The sequence below is a fragment of the Hipposideros armiger genome, unplaced genomic scaffold (assembly GCF_001890085.2).
Source record: "Hipposideros armiger isolate ML-2016 unplaced genomic scaffold, ASM189008v1 scaffold_2, whole genome shotgun sequence".
In the NCBI taxonomy this organism is placed as follows: domain Eukaryota; kingdom Metazoa; phylum Chordata; class Mammalia; order Chiroptera; family Hipposideridae; genus Hipposideros; species Hipposideros armiger.
This window is the reverse complement of record NW_017731352.1, coordinates 7,541,704-7,555,377: the sequence shown is the minus strand read 5'-3', so window position 1 is coordinate 7,555,377 and position 13,674 is coordinate 7,541,704. Positions and strand designations below refer to the sequence as shown.

The window sequence follows — 13,674 nt, the reverse complement described above, 5'->3', positions numbered from 1 at the left end:
ACAGCTTGGGGGGCGAGGGCTGGAGCTGAAGCAGGCGGGAGGGCCGGGCTGCCAGCGGGCCGCGCACGGACAGGCCGGTCCAGCAGCCGCCTGCACGTTCCCCATCTCCGCAGGCCACGCCAGGATTTCGCAGGCTGCCCGTTTTGATGCACTCATCTACACTGCTGAAAGTTTGCAACTTGCCAATAGTAAGGACCCCGCGCGTTGGGGCTTTTAAAACTCAGCTCTGCCTGCCCTCCTTTCCTCATGGAGAAAGGAGGGTTCAGCCTCTGACACGGTGTTCTCCAGAAAAATCCAAGCTGGGGATTTTATTTTAAAGGGTGACGCTGAGAGAAGAAAACTTTAAGATGACACCAAGACCTAGTAGTCGGCACTCGGGCAAAAACTCCGCAAAATAGCCGCCGCCGGTCAACAGTGATGTGGCGGAGCTTACAAAGGAAAGCAGCATGATTGGCTGTCCTTTGGCTTAACAAAGGCAGGCTGATCTCTTCCCCCAAGACGGGACTCACGTGCCAAGTCAGAAAGAGAAACAACTCTTGGGCCTCCACTTATACGTGGAGAGGCGGAGGAGGCCCGCAACCCAAATCTCTAGACGCGTTGCAACAATTCGCAACGGAGAGCTGTCCTGAGCCCTGTATTATCCCACCCACTCCTCATGTTTTCACTTTCATGGCATTTTTGCAACTCCTTTGGACCAATCCAGAGACACAGCGACTGCACAGAGAAAGAGACACTGGAGCAAACTGTGGTGGTAGGGTGAGAGAGGGAGAACCCCCCACCCCCACCCCCAGCAATCCAAATAAAAGTCATCCCCGCTTAGCAGCGCAGCGGAAGGGCCTGGGGGGAGGGGAGGAGGGGGGGGAGAATGGGAGAGGAGGGGGCGAAGCGAGCAAAGGCCGGCAGCTGAGAGCCAGGGCGGCGCGAGGTCCCCCCACCCGTCACACAGAGGGAGTCGCTGAGGTGCCCCTGATGCTGACACTTCCAAAAGCTGCCAACCCAGAGGGCCCAGAGCACGTACCAGCTGGAGGTTGGGTGGAAAGGAGGAGGAGGAAAGTCCATATTTATCTGTTTTTATACCCTCGGCCTGGTCTTATTTTTTCTATGACGTACAATAAAATGGGCGAGCTTGCAGCGGGCACTGCACAAAGCAATGTTCAGTGAGGTCTAGAAGCGTTCGGCCGAGGAAAACTGACAAGACAGGCTAATGAACCGTATAGACAGGGATAAAATAGCCAGCATTTGCTAGATTTCAAACCCTGGCTGTCTTTCTTAGACCACCTATCTTGGGTTTATTCCTAATAAAATAAGAAATAAGCAGACCCTACACTTTCCTTTTCTTCAAGATAGAAGAGGGGGGGAAATGCTCCAGAACAAAGCCCTACAATCAGAGACGGTCACTGGCAGTTAACACTCCCATTATTATAGAGGGTAAATAAAATAAAGACAAAAATTAAAAGCGACAAGAAACAGGTCAAGTTTGCAGGCAAAGCTTTTACAAGCTCATCTCTCCAGGTCGAATCCCAGAGCCAGCCTTAATGAAGCAATAATAGCCACATTATTCAAAAATTTTCATTTCGATGGAAATGTATCTAAAAGGGACTTAATCATATGCAAATAATAAAAGGAGGTGGTAGTGACCCAGCAAGCAATATGCATACAGATTTTTTTTTCCCAGGGATGTTGAAATAGAAAAGCACCTACCTGGTCGGTTAGATTTGCTGATCTCGTTATATCTTCACTGTCTGATTTTGATCCCCCTTCTCTGTCGTCTATCACCAAATCGATAGGCATTTTCCCTTTCAAACAGCTAATATACCGGTGGCAGAAATTGTCACATAATTCGTGTACCTACATTATGACAGAAATACAAAAAATGGAAATATAATCAGGAGTGCATAAATGACATTTGACAAGTGCAATCCACCCCCCTTGTGAGAGCCAAACTTCCAAATAGGGGAAACACAGGGCAATTGTCCTCCAGAGACCCCCAGACGCATCCAGAATTAGGAATAACTTTCTTTTCTTGCAAAATAGAGATATCCCAGAAAATTGACAGTGACAAGATGATTCACAGGCTACAACATATTCAACACCCGTGTTAAATTCATCCGCTCCCGGAGCTGTGGCCATTAGAGAGGTGACCTGCGTGGGTGACATTTAAGGTACACTATTTAATTTCATCCAGTTACTTTATCATAGGTCTTTTTCCAACGTGCCTAAGGGGGAAAAAAATGCATGTATATATAATCTCCAAAGGACCAGAACTGTGGTGGCATAGGATATATGCCTGACAACCCAGGTCTCTATAACGTTTGTAATTAGGGATTCTATCCATAAGAAGCATATTTTAGGCTACTTCCCTTAAAAAAGGGAAGGAAATTAAATCGCCAGTACTCATGATGTGAAAAAAACTTACAGCCACAAAAATGTATCAAATTGATTTTTTTTAAAGAAAAAAAAAGGAAAAAGAATGCTTCAAAACATTTAGGTGTAAGTGGAATGGTCTCTTACAGGCCCCAGGCATCACTGAGATGCAGAATTCACAAGAAGCAGCCCCAGTGTGCTTGCAATTTAATGTTAGTTTGAATTACAATGCATTAAGTTTTTATTGGTGAGATTTATAGAACAGCTAGCAAAATCCTGTTATCCCACACCCTTTCTTGAGTGTGAAGGTGGGGTGTGTGCAGGATTCGCAGATTCAAGAAATCTGACACAACCATCAACTCTGCTTTGTCTCTGCAAAACGTTTAATGTGTCTCCCCCACCACCTCCTCCAGACTCCCAGTCCAATCCTCCTCCTCCCCCTCCACCTCTCCTCTGTGCCTGACCCGCCGCTGCTCTCAGACTGTCTTCCAGAAACTCACTAAAACTAAACAAAACTCCCCCCTCCAGAGGTATAGCAAAGAAGAAGAGAAGAGGCCACAAAGGTATATAACCTATGAAGCAACTCACAGCAGCATTTTAAACTTCAACAGGGATGCATAGAAATTGCAACTATTTATACAAAGCCAGCAAGGTATTAAGAATGAATACAAAGCTAGGGCGTTTGTGATCCCGGCTTTAGTAGCTGAAATTGTAATTAAACTGCAAAGAGAAATGGACGCTAAGATTGGCCTTGACACTAATTACTAGAAAGAAAGACATTTATGCAAATGTCTCAGAAGCCTGAACTTCAGCCATTCTGAACCCTCCCCCCACCCTGTGTATTTGGGGGTGAGGGGGTAAAAGCAAAAGAGTCTAGGGAAATTACCTTCTCTAATTCCAACAGATGAAACCTTAATACTTGTATGGCTTGAATCATCTGCAAAGATACAAAAAGAATGAGAACCCCATTCCTAGTTTGCAGAAAACTGGCTGTCACAGCACTAGCATCTCCGGCCCACCCCCTCCCCCAGTAAACAGAGTTATTTTGATTTATGGCAATAACACTAAAACTTAATAGCAGCGATTGGGTACCATCTAGAGGTTTATATTTCTTAAGGAGAAAAAAATAGCTAAATAACAACAAAGCATCTAAATGGGGATCATAAACACTCTCTCCCCCATGGTTCTCTCCTTTTTCTCAGCCCCACTGCCCCCACCGCACCCCCAAAGGGCCACATCCCTGGACTAGATGTTTCCTTGGAAGGTGTGCAGGGAAAATAGTCAAAATAGTCCCCCAATTGTGGCTTTCCGCACTGCCAACTTTCTGCTGCCTTTCGCACACCTTTCAGGCAAACGGGTGGCTTGGGGGCTCGTGTCGGGTCGCTGCCCTCGTGATGCGACTTTGAGGGCTGGGAAGTCCACAAAGTTTAAGCACACACGCTGACAGGCCCGGAGATAAATCCCCGCGCTGATTAGAGCTGCGCTACCCGGCTGTCATAAAAAACAAAAGCTCGCGTTTCCCCCGCGCCGCTCGCCCGGCCCCTCTCCAGATAAATTTATTTCCCGGGAATCTTGTCCCGGACCACTTGTCCGTGGACGCAAACATTTGCAGCCGACCTGCAGCGAAGGGAAGACCCGTCTACAAACCTCAGGGCTCTCAAAGCAAAGTTGGGGGGGGGGGCTTAGGGAAGGGGAGCTCAGGGAGGGGAGTAATGGGTCGGCTCTTACCAAGTTATCCAGTTCGGGATTAGAAGAAAATAGAGGTTTTTCTGCGCGAATCTAAATACAAGTGAGGAGAGGGAAGAGGAAAGAGGGAAAAGAAAGAAACATTTGAAATCTGGTCGCCTTCCTAGTGTCTTGCCTCATTACACTGTCGGGGGCAGTATGTAACCTCCGGGAGGGTCTCGGTGTCACCGAGTTCGTCCCGTGCAGAGACCCTTCAACGTGAATCAAATAAGCCGAAAACAAGCCCAGAGCTCAAAGTGACTTCTACCAGCAGCTACGCTTCTAGAGGACTCTGCCCAGCTCGCCAAGTCCAAGGCAGCTCCAGCGTGTGGTGTTGGTGATTTTATTTTACAGAGGGAGCTTTCTGCGTTAGGCTATGGAGCTGGGAAGAATATGGGCGATTTTGAGTCGCCCGCAAACGGACACCCATAAAGGAGGGGAATCTCAGGGTAGTTGTCACAGGCATGGCTTAGGATGTACTATTTGCTGGATAATCTTGCAAATATGCTGGGTGGGAAGGAGGGAGGTCCCTTTTTATTTTCTTTTACTTTTTAAACATTTATTTTGCTGACCTGTTTGGCGAACACGGCTATATCTTCATTGAATGATTCTGACGAGCAGACGTCCCCGCCCGCCACCCCCGGCTCGCGGGGGGTACAAGTAGCTAATTCACATTTCTCAAAAATCAGTGCTAAGAGAGGGAAGAGGGGGTGTCTGCAAGAAAATACAACAGTCACAAACAACACAATGGTTAGTCTGGAGTCAGGGAAAAAAGGCGCCCAAGAAAAGCAGCCGGAGGAGCTGAAGGCAGGGACCCCCCTCCCTGATTTTGTCATCTACTGTTTTCCTCCCCCCACCCCCCAGCCAGGTGACTGCTCACCTCCCCTTCCTCCTAGGGCCCCGAAGTCGGAGGCCCTAAGCCACGGCCCGTGCCTGAGGATCGGTTCAGCGTATCTGGCCGGAGAAATTGGTAACATTTGCTACGAATAAACCCAAGCGGTTCCAGCAGCCATTTTGAATTAAGTTTCCCACCCGACAAGCCCTCGCCCCTCCGCTGCGCATCCAGGACCTGGAGGAGGAGAAAGGTGCAGGGCGGAGGGGCTGGGAGAGCTTGCTCCAGTGGGCTCTTCCAAGGCTGCCTCGCGAAGCCCCAGGCTGGGGATCTCGGTGGCAGGCGCTCAGCTAACTTGGGGAAAGGACGTCTATGGCTGCGAAACCGGCTGTCAGGGGGCTGCACCTACCGATCCCCACCCCACGGCCCTCAGAGAGCAGGGAGGCGCCTCTTTGGCTTCCTGTGCAATCCCTCCCTTCGCCGATGGCCCCCACCATCCCCAAAATAAAGTTCCTTCCAATGGTCCTGCGGGAAAGCCTTTCATTTTGTCTCTGCGAAACGGCAAAGCAGCTAGTACTACGAGGGGCCTAGATGTCCTTATTTCAGCCCATAAAAGCAAAAAAAAAAAAAAAAGCTTCTTCTAATGCCCAAGGAGGTGTCTCAAGTCTTTTATTAGCTCCCACAGCCCCAGCTGGGAATTTAACAGTTTGGGGTCCTTTTCAAAGCTTCCCCAAATGTTCTGTCCCACAGCCTAAACCATTTGCAGCTAACACTGCAGAGAGAACGCTGGGGTTTAAACAAGCCTATCGCACAAGGGACCAGAAAAATAGAGCAAGAAAGGGTGTTCAGCTGGGGGAGGATCTGTATTGCATTTTTTTTTCAAAATAAGAAATAAAAGTTGCTGCAAAGTCAAAAGAGGTCCCCAAATTCATCAGCACACAGTAGGCACAAGTGACTTTCAAAGGCTTTTGCTAGTCCAGGGTCTTAATCGAATGGCCGGCAGAACACGGTGTGTGAACCGCAGCCAGAAAACAACACGGCCCATAGCACCCCGCATCAACTTCTAAATCCTTCAGGTTTCGCCTTTGATCACAAAGTACTAAAACGACTAGAAGTTTCTTAATGTCTGTAACAATTCCGATGGAGCTCCTCTCCTTGACTACAGTGGTCCAAACTCCCTAAATGCAAAGCTTGTTCCCCTTGCCTGACCTGCAACTGTCCTTTCTTGGTTTTATTGTGCGATGGCAGAGCCAGCATACGGTTACTGAGTAAACTTAGCAAGTCAGAACAATCAGTGGCTTAAAAGATTTTCCCTTAAACTAAAAGTTTCGTTCCAACACAAAGGCGCCTACATTTAGAAACCCCCAACGCGCTCTCAGCGCAGTGGAGCGAGCCAGGACTCCCAACTCGCTGAGCTACCGAGCCTGGGTCTGGGAGGGGACAAGGGACCTTGGGTAACTTTTGCATGGCGACCCCTTCGCGGGCACGGCCTCGGTGGAGCGGGGCACCGGGCTGGCACGGAGCGTGTGTGGAGAGGGGGGCGTCCAGGATGGCAGGCCGCCTACCAAAATTCTCCTTGCAATGCGAATGAAAAAATCACCAAGTAATGTACCTCCAATCCAGAGAACTCTGGCTTTCCCCTTACCAAGGGCAAAGGGAAACAGGGAAGCACCGCGTTTCATCTATTTAACCAGCTGCCCATTGTACCTACCCATAAATGGCATCTTTATCTCTCTTTAAAGCGTCATTGACGGAGGAACCCATGCTGGGGGCCATGGCGTTGGTGTGAGCTGTGTGCGGGTACTGATGCGAGTGGAGAGGAGGCCCGTGGTTCAGGTGGTGGACCGGCTGCATGGACCTGGCCGCATGCGGGTCCCCATACATCGTGGAGGGGATGCCTACTCCATCCATGCCCCCGTAATGGGGCAGATCGTCGTACTGCATGGCAAACAGAGAACAAGGTTCAGAAGGCCAGGCGGGCAAATGGGGGAACGGCAGGGCACGGAGCTTATATAATGTCAGTCCAGCCGGATCCTTCAACCTGGAATTCCATGGCCTTGCATCTCCAAAGTTGAGATTTCTTCTTTTAAAAAATAATTTTAAAGTACAAATTATAGGATTCTTGGTGAGACCCGGCTAGGATGAATGGTCATGCCCTAACTTGTGTCCCTATCAACTAGTTCAGAAATTCAGAATCCTTTAGCAAGGAAGGAAGGAAGAAGGAAAGAAAGGGAGGCAATCCTCCCGGAGGGTGGAAGGTAAAACGAGCATGTCTCTAGAGGAGGAAATTCAAAATCACAACAATAAAACGTGCTAGGACAGTGCAGCAAACCTGCCTAGTTTCGCAGCCCCTTCCCATCAGGGAGAATTTTTTAAAAAGTTACGATGGGAACAGCTACGCCAAGCACGTGAATTCAGACAGGCTTCTCATTTTATTTCCCTGCCAGCGAGGGGTTAGGTCCTGCAAGACACTGCACAAACTCTGCTAAATTATACAAAACTAACTGGCACCCTTATAAGTGAAGCTCAGAGAAAGGTAGCTTTTCTTGTACATTAGAGCTGAATTTAGAATTGGGCAATTTTCACCCCAATGTTAAAGAAAATCTATAGTTGTAAGTTAATTCTATTTTCTTTACTCTTACGAACTTTCTTCCCGGACTAGAAGTTAATGGGGCAAATGTTACTCATCAGGTTTAAACTTAAAGCAAATTCAATAGCAAACACCCATACAATCCCTCACCCATCTTTTTCCTCCAGAAGAACTATTTTCATATTGATTGTCATTATTTTTGTGTGCGAAATTTAACAATTTAGATTTTTCTCATTGGTTCATTCCAGGCAAGTTTTTTCTCCCCTCAAGATTTGAGGCATCAAGAGTGAAATGATTTTCAAAGAAAAGAGGAATTGCCACTTTCATCTCCTTAGAGCCAGAGGTGTGAAAAGAGTTTGGAAGAACACTGACATTTGCCTGAACCAAAGGAGTAAAGAAAAATGTGTCAGCCTAGTAACTTTCTTTTGCAAACAGGGCTTTGAGGGCCAGGACACAAATTATGCAAGGAAGGCTTTTTGTAGACCTCCCTTTCTTTTAAGAAACTACCTCAGTTGGGTTGTCATTGTCTCACTTTACTCTCACTACATTACCATTCAAATAGGAATATTGGGGAAATTAGTATTGCATTTTAAAAGTGAGTAGCTGTGTGCTCAGTATCCAATTAGTGCAGGGCTTGTCTAAGAAAAACTTTCAAAGTATTACCTTGCATAAAAATCCATTGCACATTAAAATTACTTTTAAAAGATGAATGTTTTCCGATCCAAAAAACCATTGTACTATGGCAAAGTTACTTGCCTAAAAAGCTAAATACTTCTAATGATATTAAAGATGAAGGTAATCAATAACATAACAGAAGTTTCTAGCTGCTTATTTTAGTTTAAAAATAGCTCTAAACTTCTGCTCCCTGACGCTCACATTATAGCATTAGGCATCTAGCTTTTTTTTTTTTAAGATGATTGCCCGAGCTTGTATTTTTATTTATATAGCTGCTGGTTTGGAATCTACAGAAAAACTTTATTACTAGAATTAACAATTACATGTAACATACATTAGTCTACAAACGCATTGAATAAATACTCTCGCTTTAGGCCAGGCTTTAGGAGCCTTGTTTAAAAAGACAGAAAAAAGGAAACTTTTTAGCAGTGTCTTTCAGCCACATTTCAATTTAATCTTACATTTGAGTTCCACAATTGTTTTTTAATACGTACCCTTTGCGCCATCGGCCTCCCTGGCTCCCTTCCTACTTCAACTTCTAATATATCCTCTTTAAGGCCAGTGTGAAAAGAAACAAATAAGCAAACTCCCCCGGAAAAAAAATTTTTTAAAGCAGGATGCAAAATCCTTAACGTCTCCAGCAACGTGAGCTACTAGTCCCAGGTCTTCGGTCTACCGGACCTGAAGCCAAGCGCCGGAGTCACTGAGCATAAAAGCGCTCCGTTTCCAAGACAGCAGCGGGAAGAAAAAAAAAGAAAAAAAGAAAAAAAAAAGGCAAAAAAAAAAAAAAGCAGATCTTCTCTCCCCAAAAAATCAGTTTAAAAAAAAAAAGGAAAAAAAAAAAAAAAAAAAGAGCGCCCCTCAGACCCAACTACCAAATCTCATGGCTTTCTGCCACTCCGGCTGTCAATCACAGGCGAGGTTGTCAACGTGGTGAATGAATGATCATCCGTTCTGTCTTCTTCTGGTCAGAACACCTCAAATGTTAATATTCAAATGCACAAAGCCCTAGCGCTCGCTTCCCTTGAATCAGTCCTAATTCTTAATCAGTTTCTCTCTTCTGTTGCTCGCTCTCTCTTTCTCTTTCTCTCTCTCTCTCTCCCTCTTTGCAACTGCTGCACTGGAGGGAGATTAGAGGAGGAGGGTTAAAAAAAAAAATGTCTGTCTGAGTTTGTCTTAAAGGAGCCACAATCGATGCTGCCCGCTTGCAGTCCCCGTGCGTGTGTAAAGTGTGTGTTGCACAGGCGGAGAGGTGGATTCCGACCAGAATGCTAGAACCCGGAAGTAGTGGTGGCCATAACAGGTCGCGTCTTACACAATGCATTGGGCTGCAGCAAGTAGGCTCCTCGGCAGGGGTGGGTGCGCGATGCGAGCTCTGGCCGCACTGGAGAGGCAGAGAGGCGCTCCATTAAATCGCACGCCCAGGCACAAACACCCACACACCCAGGGCACACGCGCACAAACGCGGCCAACAGATCCCAGCCGCCAGCTTTATTTTCCGTATTCTTTTCTCTCCCTCCCCCTCCAGACTGTCTCCCCAAAGCCGACACTTGAAATAAATTGGGAATAAACGCGGGGCAGGCAGTAGCGGGAGTTATTTTGCACAGGGCTCCGCTCATAGCCTTCATGACTTTCCTCGAAATTATTGGGGTCTGCCAGTATTTTTCGGGACGGAGGGGGTGATGCAGAAAGTACTGGATTCTCAGGACTACACACCCCAAGTCGAAAAGTCAAACAGGGAGCGGGGAGGAGGAGCAGGGGCAAGGTTGGGAACAGCTCTGCTAAGGAGCCCCGAGAATGTGGGGTAGAGATGGCTGGGGATTTCTGCAGATCCAGCTTAGTTTTTTTTGCTGTCAGAGATGGACACCCGGCCCAAAGAAAGGAAATGCTTGCCTTTTCTCACTTTAGGGGGCTGGACGCCCCCACATCCAAGCCCCGGAGGCCCCCAGCCCCAGCCCCAGCGTCCTGCGCGAAGTGAGAGAGGAAGGGAGGGAACAATAAGCTGAGAGCCGGGAATGTGCCCCCAGCGCCTGTTTACAAACACCGAGCTATTTATGAACGCCGGAAAGCGAAACCCGACGCGGGCTCGGAGCGGCCCAGACTTCGCGGGCGGAGCCGGGGCCGGGGCGCCGCGGGGAGGGAGGCTCTTTTTCCGATCCGCTCGGGACAAGGCGGCCGTGCGCCCAGGGCGCGGCGCGGCGAGGCCAGAGAGTTCGGCTAGGGCTACAGCCGCGCCGCCTTTGTCTTCGAGGCGCCGAGGGGCTCCGGCCGCGGCCGTGCCGGGGCCTGGATGGACCTGGCGCCCCCAGCTTTTCCCTGGCTACGCCCCGCGCTCTCCTCCCCAGCACCCTCCCCACCACCACTCCGCTTTCCTGTCCTCAACCCGGCTCAGGGAAAACTCCCAGTGCCGAGGTTTCAGACAAAAAGCTGCCCCTATCCACAACTCGGAGGATCCAGCCAACCACTGATTTTAACTTTCTCCCTTTAAATACCTATTCTCTGGCTTAAACAAAAAAGTCCCTTTTCTTTATTCTCCCACTCTAAACTTGCCCTTTAGTATTATATTTGGTGGTATTATTTTCGTTTTTATTTTTCAGTCCGCCCGACTCTGATCTGCCGAGTTGGCTCAGCCGCAGGAGCTCCACCAGTCGGGTGGAAACCTCACATCTCCGAGCAGGGCTCGCAGCTCGCTTGGCTCGTAGCAGGATTTTTTCCCCCTCCCTCCAGCTGAAACCTCGCAAAAAACTCCCCCTGCGGTCTATTGGAAAATGAGCTCACCCAAATCTCGGTAGGCAGCCGCGGAGGAGGGCTCGGCCAATCAGGAGGCGCTCCCGCCAGGGCGGCCGCGCATTGGCTGCGGGGAAAATCAATTATCAAATAATCGATCAGCAGGGAGCTTCGATCTGCGGGGAATGCAAACTGCCAGTCCGGATTCCCGCCCTGATGGTGGCCAAAAGGCTGACTCTCCCAAAGCAGCCGGCCCCTGGCGCCCATCGCCCCCCACCTTCATCCCGCCAGCTGCACACCGAACCGTCACCCCGAAGGGGGAGGTGTATGCAAGGGGAAGAGTTTTGAGCAAGATTAGGGGGCTCCTGTCCTCAGGGATTGTTTGGAAACGGTTATGAGCTCTAAAATGTATTGAAGCTCTTAAATGCGCAAAGTAAAAGAATTTGCATCAATCCGAGAGGTAGGGCTCAAGTTTCTGTTAAGTGGGCTCTCGAGGAGCAGGGGACACAAGGAGAGCATCAGAATAGAGGTCTGGAATCAGGTTCCACCAAGCGCACGTAGCCTCCCTAAACGACATCTATTGCTTCTTTTACTACTTAGCACGAATCATCGCCCAGTTCCTCCCAACAGTGGAGTTCTCGTGAAGCAGAGCAGCTGGGTCTTCCCAGCCTCCCGCACACCACCCGCGCCTCGACACCGTACTCGTCCCTTATGTGCCTCAAGAGCTGACACACGTTCACCCAGAGTCTCAGATGCGCTTTGCCTTGAAAGAGCTCCGACTGTTTAAAAAGCTCACCCTAGGATCCCTCCAGTGCTTCTCACTGTCTCGTGTCTGTCTGTCTCTCTCGCTCTCTCTCCCCACCTCCTTCGCGCCCCCCCCCCAAGTTTTAGGATCTTTTACTTTTTTCCATCACAAACACGTGTAGCTTTCTGGCACAAACGCCGCGATACATCACGCTGGAGGTTAAGGCAAGCCCGCGTGTCAAAGCGGAGGGGATCCAGGTGAATTACCAGCGTCTTTACACCACTGCCTCACACACACACTCCCCCCTCCCCATGAACTTGGAAGCAGAATTTCAGGCCAAGATGGAACCTCCCCGTCTCAGGAAGGCGATTTCTCTGTTTATTTCTTGGGAAACTGCGCTGGCTGGGCCAGGCAACGCAATCCTTTTCCGATTACCGAGAGGACCAAACTGGGCGGGCAGCAGGCGAGCCCTTTCCCAAACCCCAGCCGGCCGCGGCCGACACCTGAGCGCCTTCGGAGGGCTGCTGGCGGGGGCAGGAGTACAGTCTCTCCAGCAGGCCCGCCAGGCATCCGCGTGGCTGGCGGTAGGGGGACCCGGAGGGGGGAGGTCAAGCCAAATCTCGACATGGGTATATCTACGTTTATGATGTTTAAATGAACTTCGAGGAAAACTGTGTAAGTATAATTTAACCGAGAGAAATTTCCTGCGAAATACATTTCGATGACCATAGACTTTTAACAGCCGGCGTGGAGTTACCTCAACTCTGCGGCCACATTTTCAAATTTGGAAAAGGCCAGTTTGGGGTTTTAAAAATATTATAATTTATTTTGTATTGTTTTCCGGTAATTTTTTTTTCTAGCAGAGACGGGGGAAAGAACGTTCAGGTAAGTCACTCCTTTTCAAACAACCAAACATTTCAAAGCATTAGAAAGATTATTGTACTCTTCAACCATGATGTATCAGATTACCTTATAAAAGTACTTTAAATTACCTACATATAGATTTTCCTTGAAGAAGGAGATAGTTTGAATTTTGTGGGCTTAAAGTAAACTTTTAGTAGTTTCAAAAAGTGTCTGGTTTCTCCCCCCCTTTTCCATTTATAACAACCTACTGCTTCTCCTAGGCCCTTATAAGATTAATTCTGAACAATCAAGGGACTAAAACACTTTTACAATGTAATTACAGTAGTACAAATTGTTTGCCCAAATCTCATTCTGGATAAGGATTTTACAATTAGCAAACAGTTATTATAGTTGGGGCTTGCTGAGAGAAATTGCACAGAGGATGTCTAGAGTTGCAATCTAGTAGCCATAAAAAAAACCCCTCATTTAGCAGGGCAGCAATTAATCACCTATTAAAAGGAAAAGGTAAAAGGATAGTTCTAGGTATCTTAGTAAGTAAACTAGCGCCGATATTTCATACCTGTTCTGGGACAGCACCTATCTTTAGCTTATTTCAGATACTTGCTTTTTAAGGCAATAGCACTTTTATCTTGGGAAAACTTGGCCTGGTGAAGGGTTCTGGCACTTGCCCCTGGTTCTTGCTCATGGGTCTTCCACACTCAGCTACCCTTCATATACCAGAGTATCTTCCCACATTCGGAGAACAGGGACTTTAAAGAGGCAGCCTGGAGCCTAGGTCTCTATTGTTTAGACCCTCCTGCAAGGAGGCATTTAAAGTAAGTGGTGCCCCTTTAGGTTGTTGGTACAGTCCTGTCTGAGAACTCCCTCCTTATTTTCTGTTCTTTTATAAAGAATTGTGCCTTTGGAAAGACCTATATCCTGAGTTAGGCTTTTTTGTCCCAAAAGTTTACACTGGTGAGTCAGCTCCAAAACCCTCAGAAATTAAAGAGGCAACTCTTTAAGGTGAAAAGTGTGTGTATTTGCCAGCCCAGAATAAACAAAAGCCTGTTAATCAGTGGAGTTTGGCAGCTGTGTTCACAGGATGATAAGGGTTTATCATCTGCCACCTAACTTTAAGATGCCTGTGAAAATGTGATCGCTCTTTCAGTTGCC

At 48.1% G+C, this 13,674-nt stretch overlaps 1 protein-coding gene across 3 annotated transcripts in view; it reads right to left on the bottom strand.

Moving 5' to 3' along the window:
- The window catches only part of MEIS1 (Meis homeobox 1), a 138,422-nt gene extending 128,878 nt beyond the window's left edge, over positions 1 to 9,544 (bottom strand). Inside the window, exons 1-6 of one of the 3 annotated variants that reach the window (XM_019635574.1) lie at positions 8,681 to 9,544; positions 6,633 to 6,859; positions 4,662 to 4,803; positions 4,093 to 4,143; positions 3,251 to 3,301; positions 1,702 to 1,848 (exon numbers count right to left, since the gene is read on the bottom strand). In XM_019635574.1, coding sequence (XP_019491119.1) covers positions 1,702 to 1,848; positions 3,251 to 3,301; positions 4,093 to 4,143; positions 4,662 to 4,803; positions 6,633 to 6,859; positions 8,681 to 8,692 — 630 coding nt within the window. In that variant the 5' untranslated portion in view covers positions 8,693 to 9,544. The remainder of the gene's footprint in view (positions 1 to 1,701; positions 1,849 to 3,250; positions 3,302 to 4,092; positions 4,144 to 4,661; positions 4,804 to 6,632; positions 6,860 to 8,680) is intronic. The other 2 variants (XM_019635590.1, XM_019635582.1) reach the window with 2 other exon arrangements.
- Between the last annotated feature and the right edge of the window lie 4,130 nt (positions 9,545 to 13,674).